The sequence below is a fragment of the Phocoena phocoena genome, chromosome 6 (assembly GCF_963924675.1).
Source record: "Phocoena phocoena chromosome 6, mPhoPho1.1, whole genome shotgun sequence".
Classification (NCBI taxonomy): Eukaryota; Metazoa; Chordata; class Mammalia; order Artiodactyla; family Phocoenidae; genus Phocoena; species Phocoena phocoena.
Window position 1 is genome coordinate 14365637 of NC_089224.1, and position 15035 is coordinate 14380671.

A 15035-nucleotide genomic window follows, 5' to 3' on the forward strand; every position below is an offset into this window, starting at 1 on the left:
TATATCCTTCACCCGGATTTACCTAATTCACAGATCTACCCTATTGCCAACATGTTCATGAGTGAAAGTATTCTTGTAAGCCACCAATATTTTGAGGTTGTTGTCACTGAGATTTTGAATATTCTCAGTCTCTCACATATATACATATGTGTATATACACATACATATGTATATAAATATACATACACATACACACAATTTTTTCTAACCATTTGAGGATGAGTTACACTACATACATCATGGTTCTTTACCCCTACAAACTTGAGTATTTCCTAAGTACAAGAATATTCTCTTACACAGCCATAGCACAGCTCTCAAATTTAAGAAATTTAACACTGAGCCAGTACTTTTATCTAATCTACCATCTGTATTCCAGTTTTGTCAATTGACCAAATAATATCCTTTATAGCATTTTCCCCATTCCAGTGCAGGATCCACTCTAGGGTCAGGTATTTTATCTAGTTTTCATGTTTGTGGCCTCTCCTGTTGCGGAGCACAGGCTCCGGATGCGCAGGCTCAGCGGCCACGGCTCACGGGCCCAGCCGTTCCGCGGCATGTGGGATCTTCCCGGACCGGAGCACGAACCCGCGTCCCCTGCATCGGCAGGCGGACTCTCAACCACTGCGCCACCAGGGAAGCCCTCTTTACTCTCTTTTAATCTGGAAACTTCTGACCTTCCTTCCACCCTCCTTTCATCCTTCCTTCCAACCGTTTTCTTTCTTTCTTTCTCTTTCTTCCTTCCTCTATCTCTCTTTCTCTCTCTGCCTCCCTCCCTCTGTCTTTAGAAAAGTTAAATCTTGTTGACAAGATTAAAATACCAGACATTAGTCTGGATGGCTACTTTATCTTTTAATGTGTTTGGAGCCATTTTAGAGTTTAGCCCCTTTGTACATAATACTGATATTTCCATTTTTCTTCAAATCTGTTCAAAACTGTTGAAAGCAATGTCTTTCCAAACTAAACACATGATGTTAAGCCCTGAATCAGGGTTTATGCAATGACATGGACTTAAGTTCTGGGATTCTCTGTACCCCATCAAGCTACCCCATCAAACTATCTGGTGATTTTAAACTTCATGCAGTAAAAGTGAGTACAAACACTAAAGGAAAAAACACATCCTAATTATGTCTATCACTTTGGCTCTAAAGATCAAAGTACGTATACTCTTTGGGGTCTTCCAGTCGACTTATGAAGACAGGAAGAAATTGCAATTTGAAATAAAATAATTTCAAAAAGTACTGTACCCCCTGGATATCCTGCTGAAGTAAAGAAATTTCTCCTTACTTCTTCACCCCCAAGCACCTGTCACATGCTTTAAATTTTTTTCCCTTTCCTACAATGAAATCTTATAAGTTATTTTTCTCAGGGGATTGTAAAGCTCATTACAAACAGTTGGCCTGATTTGACCTCATTTTTTAATTTCGCATATGTAAGAACCGGGCAGGAGTCATGGTTGGAGGGGCACATACTTATTCTCTGGATGATGGGGGCAGAGAAACAAAAAAAAAGGAGGAGATGGGAAAATGGAAATGGCTTTATGTCTTACATTTCAGTGGGTATTTCATTTCAGGGTTATTTCAGGGACCATGGAGACATTCCTTTTCTTTTTTTTGGCTGTGTTGGGTCTTGGTTGCTGCACACGGGCTTTCTCTAGTTGTGGTGAGCAGGGGCTACTCTTCATTGTGGTGCATGGCCTTCTTATTGCCGTGGCTTCTCTTGTTGCGGGGCACGGGGTCTAGGCTCGTGGGTTTCAGTAGCGGCACACCGGCTCAGTAGTTGTGGCACGTGGGCTCAGCAGTTGTGGCTCACAGGCTTAGTTGCTCTGCGGCATGTGGGATCTACCGGACCAGGGCTCGAACCTGTGTCCCCTGAATTGGCAGTCGGATTCTTGGAGACATTCTTGAAAATACACAATGGAAAATAAAAAAGAGGGGGCAGCTTTCTGTTCCAGATGGAAGATACGGGAAGACAGCTTTCTGTTCATCCCTCCATCCTCACAAAAGCCACTTCAGAACCTCTGTCCCCTTCTCACCAAGTATTCAGAGATGTCACACTTTGAGACATGACCTCTAAAAATGTTTTGTCTCTTGGGGCAAATGATGTGAATGCAAAGACAGGAGAACAGAATCAGTTAGTATGCCCAAATTCACCGAAAAGGCTATAATGTGGGTGGACCACATTGGTAGCTATGCTATTCTGTTAACAGACCCAGCTTGATCTTTATGCTGTTGGGTAAGGCTAGTACACAAACAATTCTTATGTTTCAACCAAGCAAATTGTCCCAGAGAGTGTTCAGTGATCCTACTTTTGGAGAATGTAGGGAAAGAAGATTTCTATTAACTTTGACTCAAAAAATAGGAATTTTAAGTCAATAATTTAAATTCCTAGCACAGTTCTATACCAAAAGATGTTAAGTTAGAACTTTCCCAAGTCTGAAAAACAAATCAGAAACCAGCGTAAAAGGAAAGATGCTTTTAGTGACAAAGTACTGAGTGGGCAAAAGGGGTAGGAGAATATTTCCCTACCTAACCCCATCCTTCTTGTTGATAATTTGTTCCCATTTCTAGGTCCCAGCAAACATTCTAAAGCCCAGGAAAAGGTTTACCAGGGAAGGAGTCTCACGCACTGAAGCTAACGTGCTGAATTTCAATAAGCTCTCGAAGTAGAAATAAACAAAGGAAATGTGTTAGCCAATCTAATTTAACCAAAATCTAATTGGAGAATTCATCAGAGATGGAGAGATATGCTAGATATAATTGATTATTAGGAAGTAATATTACTCTACTTTTGAATTCTTAAACTAAAAATTGCTGCTCACCATCTGGCACTACAAGAATGAAGTCACCTGAGGCTTCCCTGGTGGCGCAGTGGTTGGGAGTCCGCCTGCCGATGCAGGGGACATGGGTTCGTGCCCCGGTCCGGGAAGATCCCACATGCCGCAGAGCGGCTGGGCCTGTGAGCCACGGCCACTGAGCCTGCGCGTCCGGAGCCGCGTACGCCAAAAAAAAAAAAAAAAAAAAAGAATGAGGTCACTAGCCACTGCAGTAGTTGACCTTCAATACACAGCCTGAAACAGGAGTTCAGGGCCGGCAAAGATCAGAAATGAGGCACTCTGTACTCTGGGAAAAACTGGCAGAACAGACCTTCAGATAATTAGATACTTTTAGGAGAAGATGTTATGAACCCAATTTCTTGCATTTTCTCATATCTAGAAAAGCTCTAAAATTATTAATGGAGACATCCGCTCACCGTGACTAGCAGCAACCTCCTGCCAAAATGTATGCTTGATTCCATGGATCCCCCTTCAACAAAACACATAATACTGATCTCCCTGCCCTACTTCTTCTGAACAGTTCCTCACAGTTATCTGAGAAGTTGTCTCCCAGGCTATAGTCCTCATTTTGCCCCAAATAAAACTTCACTCACAACTCTCACATTGTGCTTTTTTTTTTTCAGTCGACAAATGTTTGATCTAACCAGCAAAATGTAAGTGAATGATCAACGTAAGTTCAACGGCAACATTGTTTTGATCAAGTAATATCACAGTGCTTTATAAACATGAAATGGGTCCACTACTTATTTCTAATTTGTCATATTTATCATCACCAATAATGAAAGGACTAAATATAAAAATGTGATTGAAAGGAATAGGACGAATCAAACTGGCCCCAATAATAATAACAGATACTTTCTGAAGCCTTCTGTACCGCAATAACCAGTCAAACCTGCCTCATCTTAACTGCTCTAAAAACTGACTAGGTTGATTTGGGTGCATTCCATTCTTTGATGCAAAGATCACAATCACTGTTTAAATGATGCTGAATTAAATTTCCCCTCTGATTTCTAAGTGTTCTCAGATCAGACATGTAAATACTGATTCAAGAAGTCTGCTTGCCTCTCCTTTACACTGAGTGTTTAAATCAGTCAGGGCCCCCCAAAACAACAAATTAAACCAGCTCAACTGGTTAGTAAAATTGGTTAAAAAAAAATACTGGGAGAAGATGAAAAGCAAGCAGTTCCCTGGGTATTTAACAGAACCTGAAAAGGAGTTAAACACCTACCCGGAAGTGGAGAAAGGAGGAAAGTGGCTGTCAAAAGAAGCCCTCGCCACATGCTGGGTGATCCTAGGAGCCTGGTGTCTGTCCTTCTGTCTCAAGCAGCCGTGCACTGGGTCTGTCCCTTCCTCTCAAGTGAGACAGAATGAAACCTCAGGGTTCATTCTTGTCTCTGCTTCAGGAAGTGTTTACTAAAGGTGTTGCACAACCTCAGAGCTATGGTCCTGTGACAATGGCACAGCAGGCGGAAGTTCTGGCCGCAGTCTGGCTCTAAGATCCCTTGATCCTACGCTATTGTTTCTCTTTCTTTCTTCCCCATGTTCCCCACTCAGAAGTAGTACATTTCCAGTAAAATACTATATTCCAATAAGCCACTGCAATAATGGCTTCAATGTAGCTTGATAAATGTGTGTATTTATTATGTGTATAATAAATATATGTGTATATACACACTACTATATATAAAATAGATAACCAGCAAGGACCTCCTGTATAGCACAGGGAACTATACTCAGCATTTTGTAATGACCTCTAAGGGAAAAGAATCTGAAAAAGTATATATATATTTGTAAATATATATATATATATACACACATATATACATGTATATATAAAAGTATATATAAAAGTATATATATATATATATATATATGTAGCTGAATCACTTTGCGGATCCCTGAAACTAACACAACACTGTAAAGCAACTATACTTCAATAAAAAAATGAATAAATGAAAATTAAAAAAATAAAAAGCAAAATAAATATATGTATTTGCTATGTTGGCAAAAATTTATTGAGAAGGTTATCCTCTCACATATACAAGTGGTTCAGTGAAGCAATTTCTGATCCAATCCCATTATTGTATAAAACTCTCTTTTCCAATTATTTTGTATCCTTAGCCTGTTCTTCCACAATGGCGATCTCAGGGAGCTTGAACTCTCATGAAATAAGAATGTAGGACTCTATAAGCTCAAGGTTTTTCAGCTCTCCAAGGGTATTCGTATCATCAATAACAACCAAGAGAAGGGGGTAGGGGGAAGCCTTTAAGACTCAAAAAATGTAATTTCCAGGATAATGTCAGCAGTTGTCAGAGGTGGTAGTGAGTCTAAGCTGGCATGCCCAGATATCACACAGTATAGCTAATATTAATTAGAGCTGCTTACCAAGTTCCAGGTCCTTTATACTAATTACCATATTGATTCTTCTGATACTCCTGTGTGATAAATATCATCTTATCCATATTTTGTATATGAAAAAAACTGGGGTTTAAAAAGATAAAAAATTCAGAAGATTAAGACTCAGTTTTCCTCATTTTATAGAATAAAAAGAGTAAGCAGCTTGCCCACAGTTACCCAGCTAGCAAGTGGTAGGAGTGGAATTTGGACCTGGTGTTGTCTGATCTCCTACTCACAGACTCTAATGCCTCCTACTTATGCAGTTGATTTATACACCCAGTTATATTTCTGTTGAGAAATAAATTTACAATTCCTACTAAAAAACCCTGAAGTATTATTACAAAACCCATTCCTGGTCCACTAAAATTATGCATCATTTTATGGATTCTGAAGGACATTCTTATACTAGTGATTGCAATGAAAAGGGATATCTCTAAATGATAATACACATATTGGCCAACAAGCATAAGGGAATTTTTTAATCTAGTTATTGAACACTTCAGCCATCAGGACATCACAGGTGTCTTGTCTCTTCCATCCAAGTTCTACTGGTTTGTTTTTTTCAGGGAACAGAAAGAATACATCTGCTTTTAAATGATTACATGGTTTTTCTCCATTAATTCTGTACACATTCATTAGTATCTTATGCGTAGGACACTGAGGTCAATCATTTCCTTTGAGATGCTTACAGTCTGGTGAGGTAGATAGGCAAGAACAGTTACCATGAAGTTGTGCAAAGTGAGTACTGTCCGTATATCACAGTACCTTGTGTTTAGTGCTATGATAGATTTAGGCATAGAGGTCAGAAGTCAGAGGTGACCTCTATGCCGAAATCCTATCAGGGCAAGGAAGGCTTCCTGGAGGCAAGAACAATGAGATCAATGAAGAACCAACTGTGAGAAGTAGTGAGGAGGATAAACACATTAGTTTATGGTTGGTAATGTTTTGGTGTTTTTGGAGCAAAGAGTGTCTGGGGGAATGGGAAGATGTTGTTGTGATATCAGCACAGGAACTTGAGTGGGAAAATACAGGTTCAAGTTCTTACTCTGCCACTTGCTTTATTACACTGGGAATATAACTTTCTCTTAAATCTTGATTATGGAGAAAGTTAAGTTCCAAAGTCATGTAGCAAATAACTTCCAGCATTCTACTTCACTGGACTTTATAAGGATCAAATGATAATATATATTTGAAAAGCGCTTGTAAAATGTTTACTTTATCCTCTATTCTACAAAAATTTCTCTTAGTTAAATGTCACCTAAAGAGAGGATTCTAACAAGATGATCCATTTTAATCATTTGATTAAAAATAGTGAGGAATGAAATCTGATCTGGTTACAGGTAAGAACATTACTACTTTGAACTGGCGTTCCAGATTGTGTAGTTCCTATGCATTGTAATGTATAAGACACTTGTAAAGCCCCTTCCCTTTAATATACGCCTGATGCCATATGAAGTTCATTGTATGTGGTGTCGCTAGTTCCTATTAAAATTTTTCGATGTATGTATCAACAACTCCAAGTCACATATGCAGAAACTGAGGTCCAGATGTATTAAGGGAGTTTTTGCAGGGACTCCAGCAGTGTGTAGCTTATGAAGGATTGTTTTTTGGTAGCGTTGGAGTTACTCAGATCCTATTCCATCCTTCAGGGCCACAGTCCACTGGGAGATGATTATCAGAAAAAGAAAATCCTTTAGGGATGCTGGCTGGGAAAGACTGATAGTGAAAGGACCCCACAGCACCAAGCAGGAGACAGGCAATGAGGATCAATGTAATGTATCACGGAGGATCTGGTCTTGAGCTCTGCCTTTTCATTGATGCTTTGGGAAGTGTTTCTTGGAGCAGAGTGTCTGTACCACAATAGGACACCCTCTCTTCTTGTTTTCCTCCCTGCTGCACACCTCAAAACAGAAACTTCTGGAGAAACAGACATAGATAAATGGGTAGGGGAGGTGTTCAAGGTTTAAAACACCTTATCTTTACCTCTTAGGAGAAGATGGACCTAAAACCGAGAGTGGGATCATGGGAAAAAAAGGACCCAATTATGGGTAGGTTACTAAGACTCATAGATTGTATCTGATTTAATAAATATAATCATTCTGCTGTGTTCTCTGTATGTTTATGTCATTCAAGGCTTTCAAAATTTCTTCAACAGTAATTATTTAGAATCATCAAATCATTTGAATGAGAGATCAGGTCTTGAACTCTGCCCAAGATGGGTTCTCACTGAAGCTCCAGGAAGATCTTACTGTCACTGTTGCACCTCCCAGGACCATTATAGCTCTGTCCCTATTCACTAAGGGCGAAGAGAAATAGCACACATGGAAGACTGTATTTTTCCTCAAAAGAACTTCACAAAAATCTCTTTTCACCCCAGAATTCTCACTATTCTTTCTGCTTTCCATTCTGATTAGTTCAAAGAACATCACGTAGAAAAAAGACCAAATGATGTTAGTATTGGAACTGGGAGAAAAGGATTATTCAGTCACCACCTACTTGACTCTACTCAGACCAAGGGGATGCAAAGTCTTCTTAGCAGGAAGAGAGAAAGGAGCAAATGTTTACTGTGTGATTAGAATGTGCTAGTTGCTTTGTATTAACATGAATCATCTTCACCACAACCTAGAACCTAGAGAAGGAAGTGTCATTGAATTATCAAAGACTTGATATTGATCTTTTCTTTTTTTTGGCCGCTCAGCTTGCGGGATCTTACTTCCCTGACCAGGGATCGAACCTGCGCCCCCTGCAGCAGAAGTGCGGAGTCTTAACAACTGGACCCCCAGAGAAGTCCCAGTATTGATCTTTTCTGAGCACGTGTGACAAATCTTGGGACCACTGGGTGTAGGATCTTTCTTCAATATGTTTTTATTTAATTAAAACATTCCTACACGGCTATGCTCTTACAAATTGCTTCTGGAACAGACAGAGAGGTACCATTCCTTCAACCCAAAGACACACTACAGGCTCAGTGAATACTGAGGCACCACCTTTGTTTTCCCTGTGCCCAGAAATGAACTACACAGAGCTGGCACTGAGTAAATCAAATAGCTTCCAGAGACGCTATTAAAGGATATGTTGTAGAGCCTAAGGAACTCAGGCGTTAACACGGCTGAATACATTCCTTCTGCCTGCTCTATACACATACTGTACACATGTTGAAAATTTATTGGATCACATCTCTATAACAGAACAAACAAAAATACAAACTTAGAGTTTAAAGGAAGACAGACTGGTCATCAAATTCAAGATTTTAAAATATTTTCTATTTCAAACAAGTAATTCAACCACTGAGAATCACTCTAAGAAAATTGTCTGAAATATAAAATGGGTTTTATGCATCAAGATGTTAATTACATTATCTATAAGGAATAAAACTAAAACTAAATATCCAAAAATAAAAAGATGGGCATATAGTCAACTACATACCTACTCAATAAAATATTAAACCACTTACAATGAAATTTAATATTATGGGAAATTGTAACATTATAATATTGGAACAAAACTGAAGCCACAAATTTATATACAAAATAGTCACAACTACATAAAAATTTCAAAAACCTATTTGCAGTAAAAAAAAAAAAAAAAAAAAAAAAAAAAAAAAAAAAAAAAAAAAAAAAAAAAAAAGCAAAATAATTCCCAAATATTTAGAGAGGTGTTTCTGTATGTGCTGGGAAGATGAATGTTTTTACCTCTTTTCTTCCTGTATTTCTTAATTTTTAAGTAGTGGTTACTATTATTTTTATAATTTAAAAATTACATAAGGTAAACACAAAAATCAAAATATTTTTTCATAACGATAGACAGACCTATTCTCCCCTAAACTGAGCTCTCCTTGAGGATACATATTGGTCATCATTGCACCCTCAAGACCCCAAGAGAGTGCTTAGAAAATAGGAGCTAATGAATATATGTTTGCACATTGATTTAGTGATTTGGAGAAGGATCACTCAAAAAACAAGCAGAGCCCCTGAACTACAAGCCATGAGCAGCTGAGTCTTAGAAGAAAAAAGAGAAAAGCGCTGTTAGTCTTTTAAAACCAGAACAAAGGTAAAGCCTTAAGGTTTCCTCTTCTAACTTATGTTCCCACCTGTGGTAAGTAGATAGTGTAACGCAAAGAAAGCAAGCTATTGGCTTTTAAGCTCTGTAAATACATTTTTACGTACGAAAGCCAACAGGTTTTTGTTATCTCCTTTCAGGTACTATATTTACATAAGATTTTACCTTAAGTTTTACTGTTATAATCAGCCAATAACTCCTCTCACCCTGAACCACCCTGAATTACTAGCTATTATTTAAGACTTGCTACATTGCATTAGGCTCTTTGTAACATGAAGTGACCTTTCCTCTCATCACACAGTATCTAAATTAAAAAGCAGTAGCTAATCACAGAGATTTATTGAGTCCAATCAAACGGATGCATCATTTGCATAATCTGATGTGCTTAACAAGCAGATAGGGCTGTCAGAACACTCTGTCTTCCAGGTGGAATGAGAATAGACATTGTCCATCTTTATATCTGTGATTCTTCTAGTTTTTCTGTGCTCCATGGCTGACCTACACTCTCCCCTACCCTTCATCTGGTATAAAAACTGAAATTAAGATCCAATAATATGTGTGCTTTGATATGGCAAAAAAAAAAGAGAGAGCCTGGATTGGCCTAACTACAAATTTCCCTCCCTACTCTATTTTTATGGATAAGGTCCCCTAGTCAAATAGTAATCCTTTCCAAAGGGACCAGGGAGGCTGCTTATATCTCTTTTGATTCATTATGTGTTGATTTCACATGTAAACTCCCATAGGGAAATCTCATTCCTCTTATTTACAATCAAAGGTAGAGAAAGTTTTCTTATGGTCGTCCCCTCATGGTCTTCCTACACATGAAAATCCAGACTGACTGAAAAATCTTCACCATCCTAATTAAACTCAACTCCATCCATTACAATGACTTTCAAGGCTGTACAGGACCTGTACTCTGACACTCGCACTCACCCCTCAGTCCCTTCTGGTCTGAGCTCATCTTCTTGCTCACTCTAATCAAGCCACACCGGATGACTCCATATTCCTTGAATAATCAGGCATAGGCTTGCCGCAGCGTTTGCTTTGACTCTTCCTTCTGCCTGAAATACTCTTCCCTCAGATATGTACCTGGATGATTAGTTCAAGTACTTGATCAAAGATTGCATTCTCGGGCTTCCTTGGTGGCGCAGTGGTTGAGAGTCTGCCTGCCGATGCAGGGGACACGGGTTCGTGCCCTGGTCCGGGAAGATCCCACATGCCGCGGAGCGGCTGGGCCCGTGAGCCATGGCTGCTGCGCCTGCGCGTCCGGAGCCTGTGCTCCACAACGGGAGAGGCCACAGCAGTGAGAGGCCCACGTACCGCAATAAAAAAAAAAAAAAAGATTGCCTTCTCAATGAGGTATAACTTAATCAGAAATTTCCATTTTTCTTTTCTGTAGCACAACTCATACCCTTTCTGTTTTATTTTTCTCCATTGCACTTATTACACACCAACATTCTACATTATGTATTTGTGTGTTTATTCATTTTTAAAGCCTTTCTCTCTTCCCCTTGAATGTAAATTCCATGAAGCAAGTAATGGTTCAATAAGTTAGCTCTAACACTTAGAACTGTGCATGTTTTAGAAAACGTGCCCAATAAATATTTGTTAATGTTTTTTTAAATGGATGAATTTAAATTAAAAATTTAAAAATTGGAGCAAGAATTCTTTTATCTGTTAACATAAAATTCTGATGTATATTTTAACTTAAGAAAAGTTTTTAGTAACCCACTTGAGCCCCCATTACACACTTAACAGGAAACCCATTATATTTCTCTGTATACACCCTTCCATTCCCCAAATCATTCAAAACTCTTACAGATTTACATAGCTGAAAGTACGTCATGCCTTTTCAAGATATTAAGCAGAGACTGAGAACTGGATTCTGATTGGTCTATTATTGCAACTGTTTTGTCACTGGATGGAAAAACTGGTCCATAATATAGAAGTATTTTTACAGGCTTTGAACCCTCCCTGGACAGTGATGGTGCTCCAAATAAGGCAATAAGCTTCTTAGTTCACATTGACTTGGTTAGCTATCGCTCACATTGCTTGTTCATGGAAGGATAGCTAGATTTAAAGGAAGTGGCAGCTTCATATTGCTTCAAATCAACTCTTCTCAATCAAACTTAAAACCTTGTCTAAAGCCCGTTCTCCAGCTTAAAGTCCCTTTTCCCACGTGCTATTTAATTCAGAGGTCTCTGTCTTTGGTCCTCATATCCTGAAGTATTCCCTGAGTTGCCCCACACAACTGTGGAGGCTGGCGAGTCCAAAATCTGCAGGGTAGGCTAGCAGGCTGCAAACCCAGAAGAGTTAGGATTGCAGCTCAAGTCTGCAGGCCGGCTACTGGCAGAATGCTCTCTTTCTCAGGGGAGGTCATTCTTTTCTCTATTAAAGCCTTCAAGTAAATGGATAAGGCCTATACATATTAAGGTGGGTAATCTCCTTTGCTGAAGTCTACTGATTTGCATGTTAATGTCATCTGCAAAGATATCTTCACAGGAACAGGATATCGTTTGACCAAATATCTTAGTACTGTGGCCTAGCCAAGTTAACACAGAAAATTAATCATACACTAGGCATATAGATTGGGATTTGACTCTTTCCTTCCAGAGAGCCCAGGGCTTTTAATTTAAATTGTCACTCTCTCCACAGAGATGTACTCCACATTGCAGCTATTTCATCATTGAAAAAAGACAAAAAAGAACTGGTTATACACTAATTCTCTAATCCTAGAAAAATGTATTCCTGCTAGCCCTACATTTGCATATCAGAGAGGGCCCTCCAAGAGATTCTTTGCCAAAGAGGATCAACTCAGGATTACAAATCTTGGGCCCATTGTAGAAAGGAAGGGATAGCCACACAAGTAATAATGCCCAAAGCTGTGACAGGTTGATTAAAATGAACTTTAAACACCTGGAAGTGGAGGCTGAAGGCACTGTCCTTACTTTTATACAAACTGTATGGAAGAACATTGTTCCAGGAGTCATATTCAACAAATTTATTTATTTGTAACTTAGTCATTCTACAAACTCTACTTCTGTGTCACATGCTTCTGGGTTGAGAAGTACTCTGTAAGCTTGATAGAATAAGAATATAGGACTGGGTGATCCTTTCTGATTTCTCTCTGGACTTAACCAAGCAAAGCTGCTAACCCATGCACTTATTAATGTGTGATCATTTATGCACTATAAGTATGAATTAAAACCATCCAATTATTCATAAATTAATTTTGTGTTGAGCAGATCTTCTTAATAGGTCAAGAATAAAGCCATTTCTGAGAGTGGCTTAAGAAGAGAAAAGATAAATGCAAATGAATGCCAAGGAACTGAGAAGAGTTTGAAGAAATTCAGATTTAGAATTTAACTTATAAATATGTGATGGTTAATATTATGTGGCAACTTGGCTGAGCCATGATACCCAGATATATATTCAAATATTATTCTGGATGTTTCTATGAAGGTTTTTTTTGATGAGATTAACATTTAAATCAGTAGATTCTTTTTTAAACCACTTTATTGAGGTATAATTGACATGTAAAAGGCTGTACATATTCAAAGTATACAAGTTGATGTGTCTGGGGATAAGTATACACCTGTGAAGCTGTCACCACTATCAAGGCCATAGATATATCCAAGTCCTCCTAACGTATCCTCCCACCTCCTTTGTAGATTATTGTTTATTACTAATATTATTATTTTGTGTGGTAAAAACACTTAACATAAGATCTACCCTCTTAGTAAATTTTAAGTATACAATATTTTAGATCACTGTTCTCTACAGTAGATTTCTAGAACTTATTTACCACACAAAACTGAAACTTTGTACCCTTTAACCATAAACTCCCCATTTCCCTTCCCCCCCAGCCCCTGATAACCACCATTCCACTCTCTGCTTCTATGAATTTTTTTTTTGCGGTACGTGGGCCTCTCACCGTTGTGGCCTCTCCCGTTGCGGAGCACAGGCTCCGGACGCGCAGGCTCAGCGGCCATGGCTCACGGGCCCAGCTGCTCCGTGACACGTGGGATCTTCCCGGACCGGGGCACGAACCCGTGTCCCCTGCATCGGCAGGCAGACTCTCAACCACTGTGCCACCAGGGAAGCCCTGCTTGTATGAATTTGATGATTTTAGATTCCACATATAAATGAGATCATTCTGTATTTGTCTTTCCATGTCTAGATTATTTCATTTAGCATAACCTTCTCCTGGTCCATCTATGTTATCATAAATGATAGGATTTTCTTCTTTTTTAAGCTTGAATAATATTCCATTGTATGCATATATAAATTTTTTAATCCACTCATCCATCAATGGACATTACATTGTTTCCATATTTTGGCTATTGTGAGTAATGCTGCACTGAACAGGGGAGTACAGACATCTCTTTGAGACCTTGATTTCAATTGTTTTTGATAAATACCTACAAGTGCGATTGTTGGATCGTATGGTAGCTCTATTTTTAATATCTTGAGGGATCATCATACTGTTTTCTTTAGTTGTTGCACCAATTAACATTCTCACCAACAGCGCACAAGTGTTGCCTTTTCTCCACATTCTCACCAGCACTGTCTATCGATTGTTTTTTTGACGATGGACATTCTAACAGGTGTGAGGTGATACCTCATTGTAGTTTTGTTCTGCATTTCCCTGATGATTAGTGATGTTGAACATCATTTCATGTACCTGTTGACTGTCTGTATGTCTTCTTCGGAAAAATGTTTTTTCAGGTCTTTGCCCATTTTTTTATTGGACTGTATGTTTTTTTGTTATTGAGTTGTATAAGTTCCTATATACTTTGGTTATTAACCCCTTACCAGATATATAATTTGCAAATATTTTCTCCATTCTGTAGGTTGCCTTTTCATTTTGTCAATTGTTTACCTGTTGTGCAGTTTTGTTTTATTCGTTTTTATTGTTTTAGTTTGATGTAGTCTTACTTGCTTATTTTTGTTTTTGTTGCTTTTGTTTTTGGCATCAAATCCGAACAATCATTGCCAGAACCATTGCCAAGAATACTTTTTCCTATGTTTTATTCTAGGAGTTTTGTGATTTCAGGTCTTATAGTTAAGTGTTTAATCCATTTTGAGTTATTTTTTGTGTACGGTATAAGATAGGGGTCCAACTGCATCCTTCTGTGTGTTATTATCCAGTTTTCTCAAAACCATTTATCGCAGAGGCTATCTTTTCTCCATTGAGTACTCTTGGCTCCTTTGTCAAATATAAATTGATCATTTATGTGAGGGTTTATAAATGGATTAAACTAAGGTTCTGGATTATAAATTGTTAAGATAAAGGAACATCTAAAAAATATTACTGAAGGTTGGCGAAGAAGTATACACACTATGAAAAGTACTTTCTCCATAAAATAAGAGCAGAGTCATGTGTTAAAAGTAAGGGGTAGGGGCTAGGTGAGGGACTGGGGGAGCATGTTGGACATTGGGATTCATAAATCTGTTGTTGCAATTCCATCAGCGTGTATATGAGGAAACACCAGAACTAGAATGATGTCTTTCCATTCAAATTGAATACAGATAAAATAACCAACTTGAAGTCTATAAAAATATATGCAGAAATGAGGCAATGAAGTATTGTTCTCAAGTTTCCACAAAAAAAAAAGCATGCTTGTTAAAATAATTTTTTAAAAGATATATAAAACAATTTAGGAGTCATATGTTGCCCCCTGAAAAGTATATATATTTTGAATGTCTGTATAACAGGTGAAGAAAGCCATGAGAAGGAAAAACA

The 15035-nt window shown here is 38.3% G+C and overlaps 1 protein-coding gene across 1 annotated transcript in view; it reads right to left on the bottom strand.

The window, feature by feature from the left end:
• ADAM28 (ADAM metallopeptidase domain 28) overlaps positions 1-4113 on the bottom strand; it is a 63555-nt gene extending 59442 nt beyond the window's left edge. The window contains exon 1 of the mRNA XM_065878815.1: positions 4062-4113. Within this exon, the coding sequence (XP_065734887.1) occupies positions 4062-4113 (52 nt within the window). The remainder of the gene's footprint in view (positions 1-4061) is intronic.
• Positions 4114-15035: the final 10922 nt, after the last annotated feature.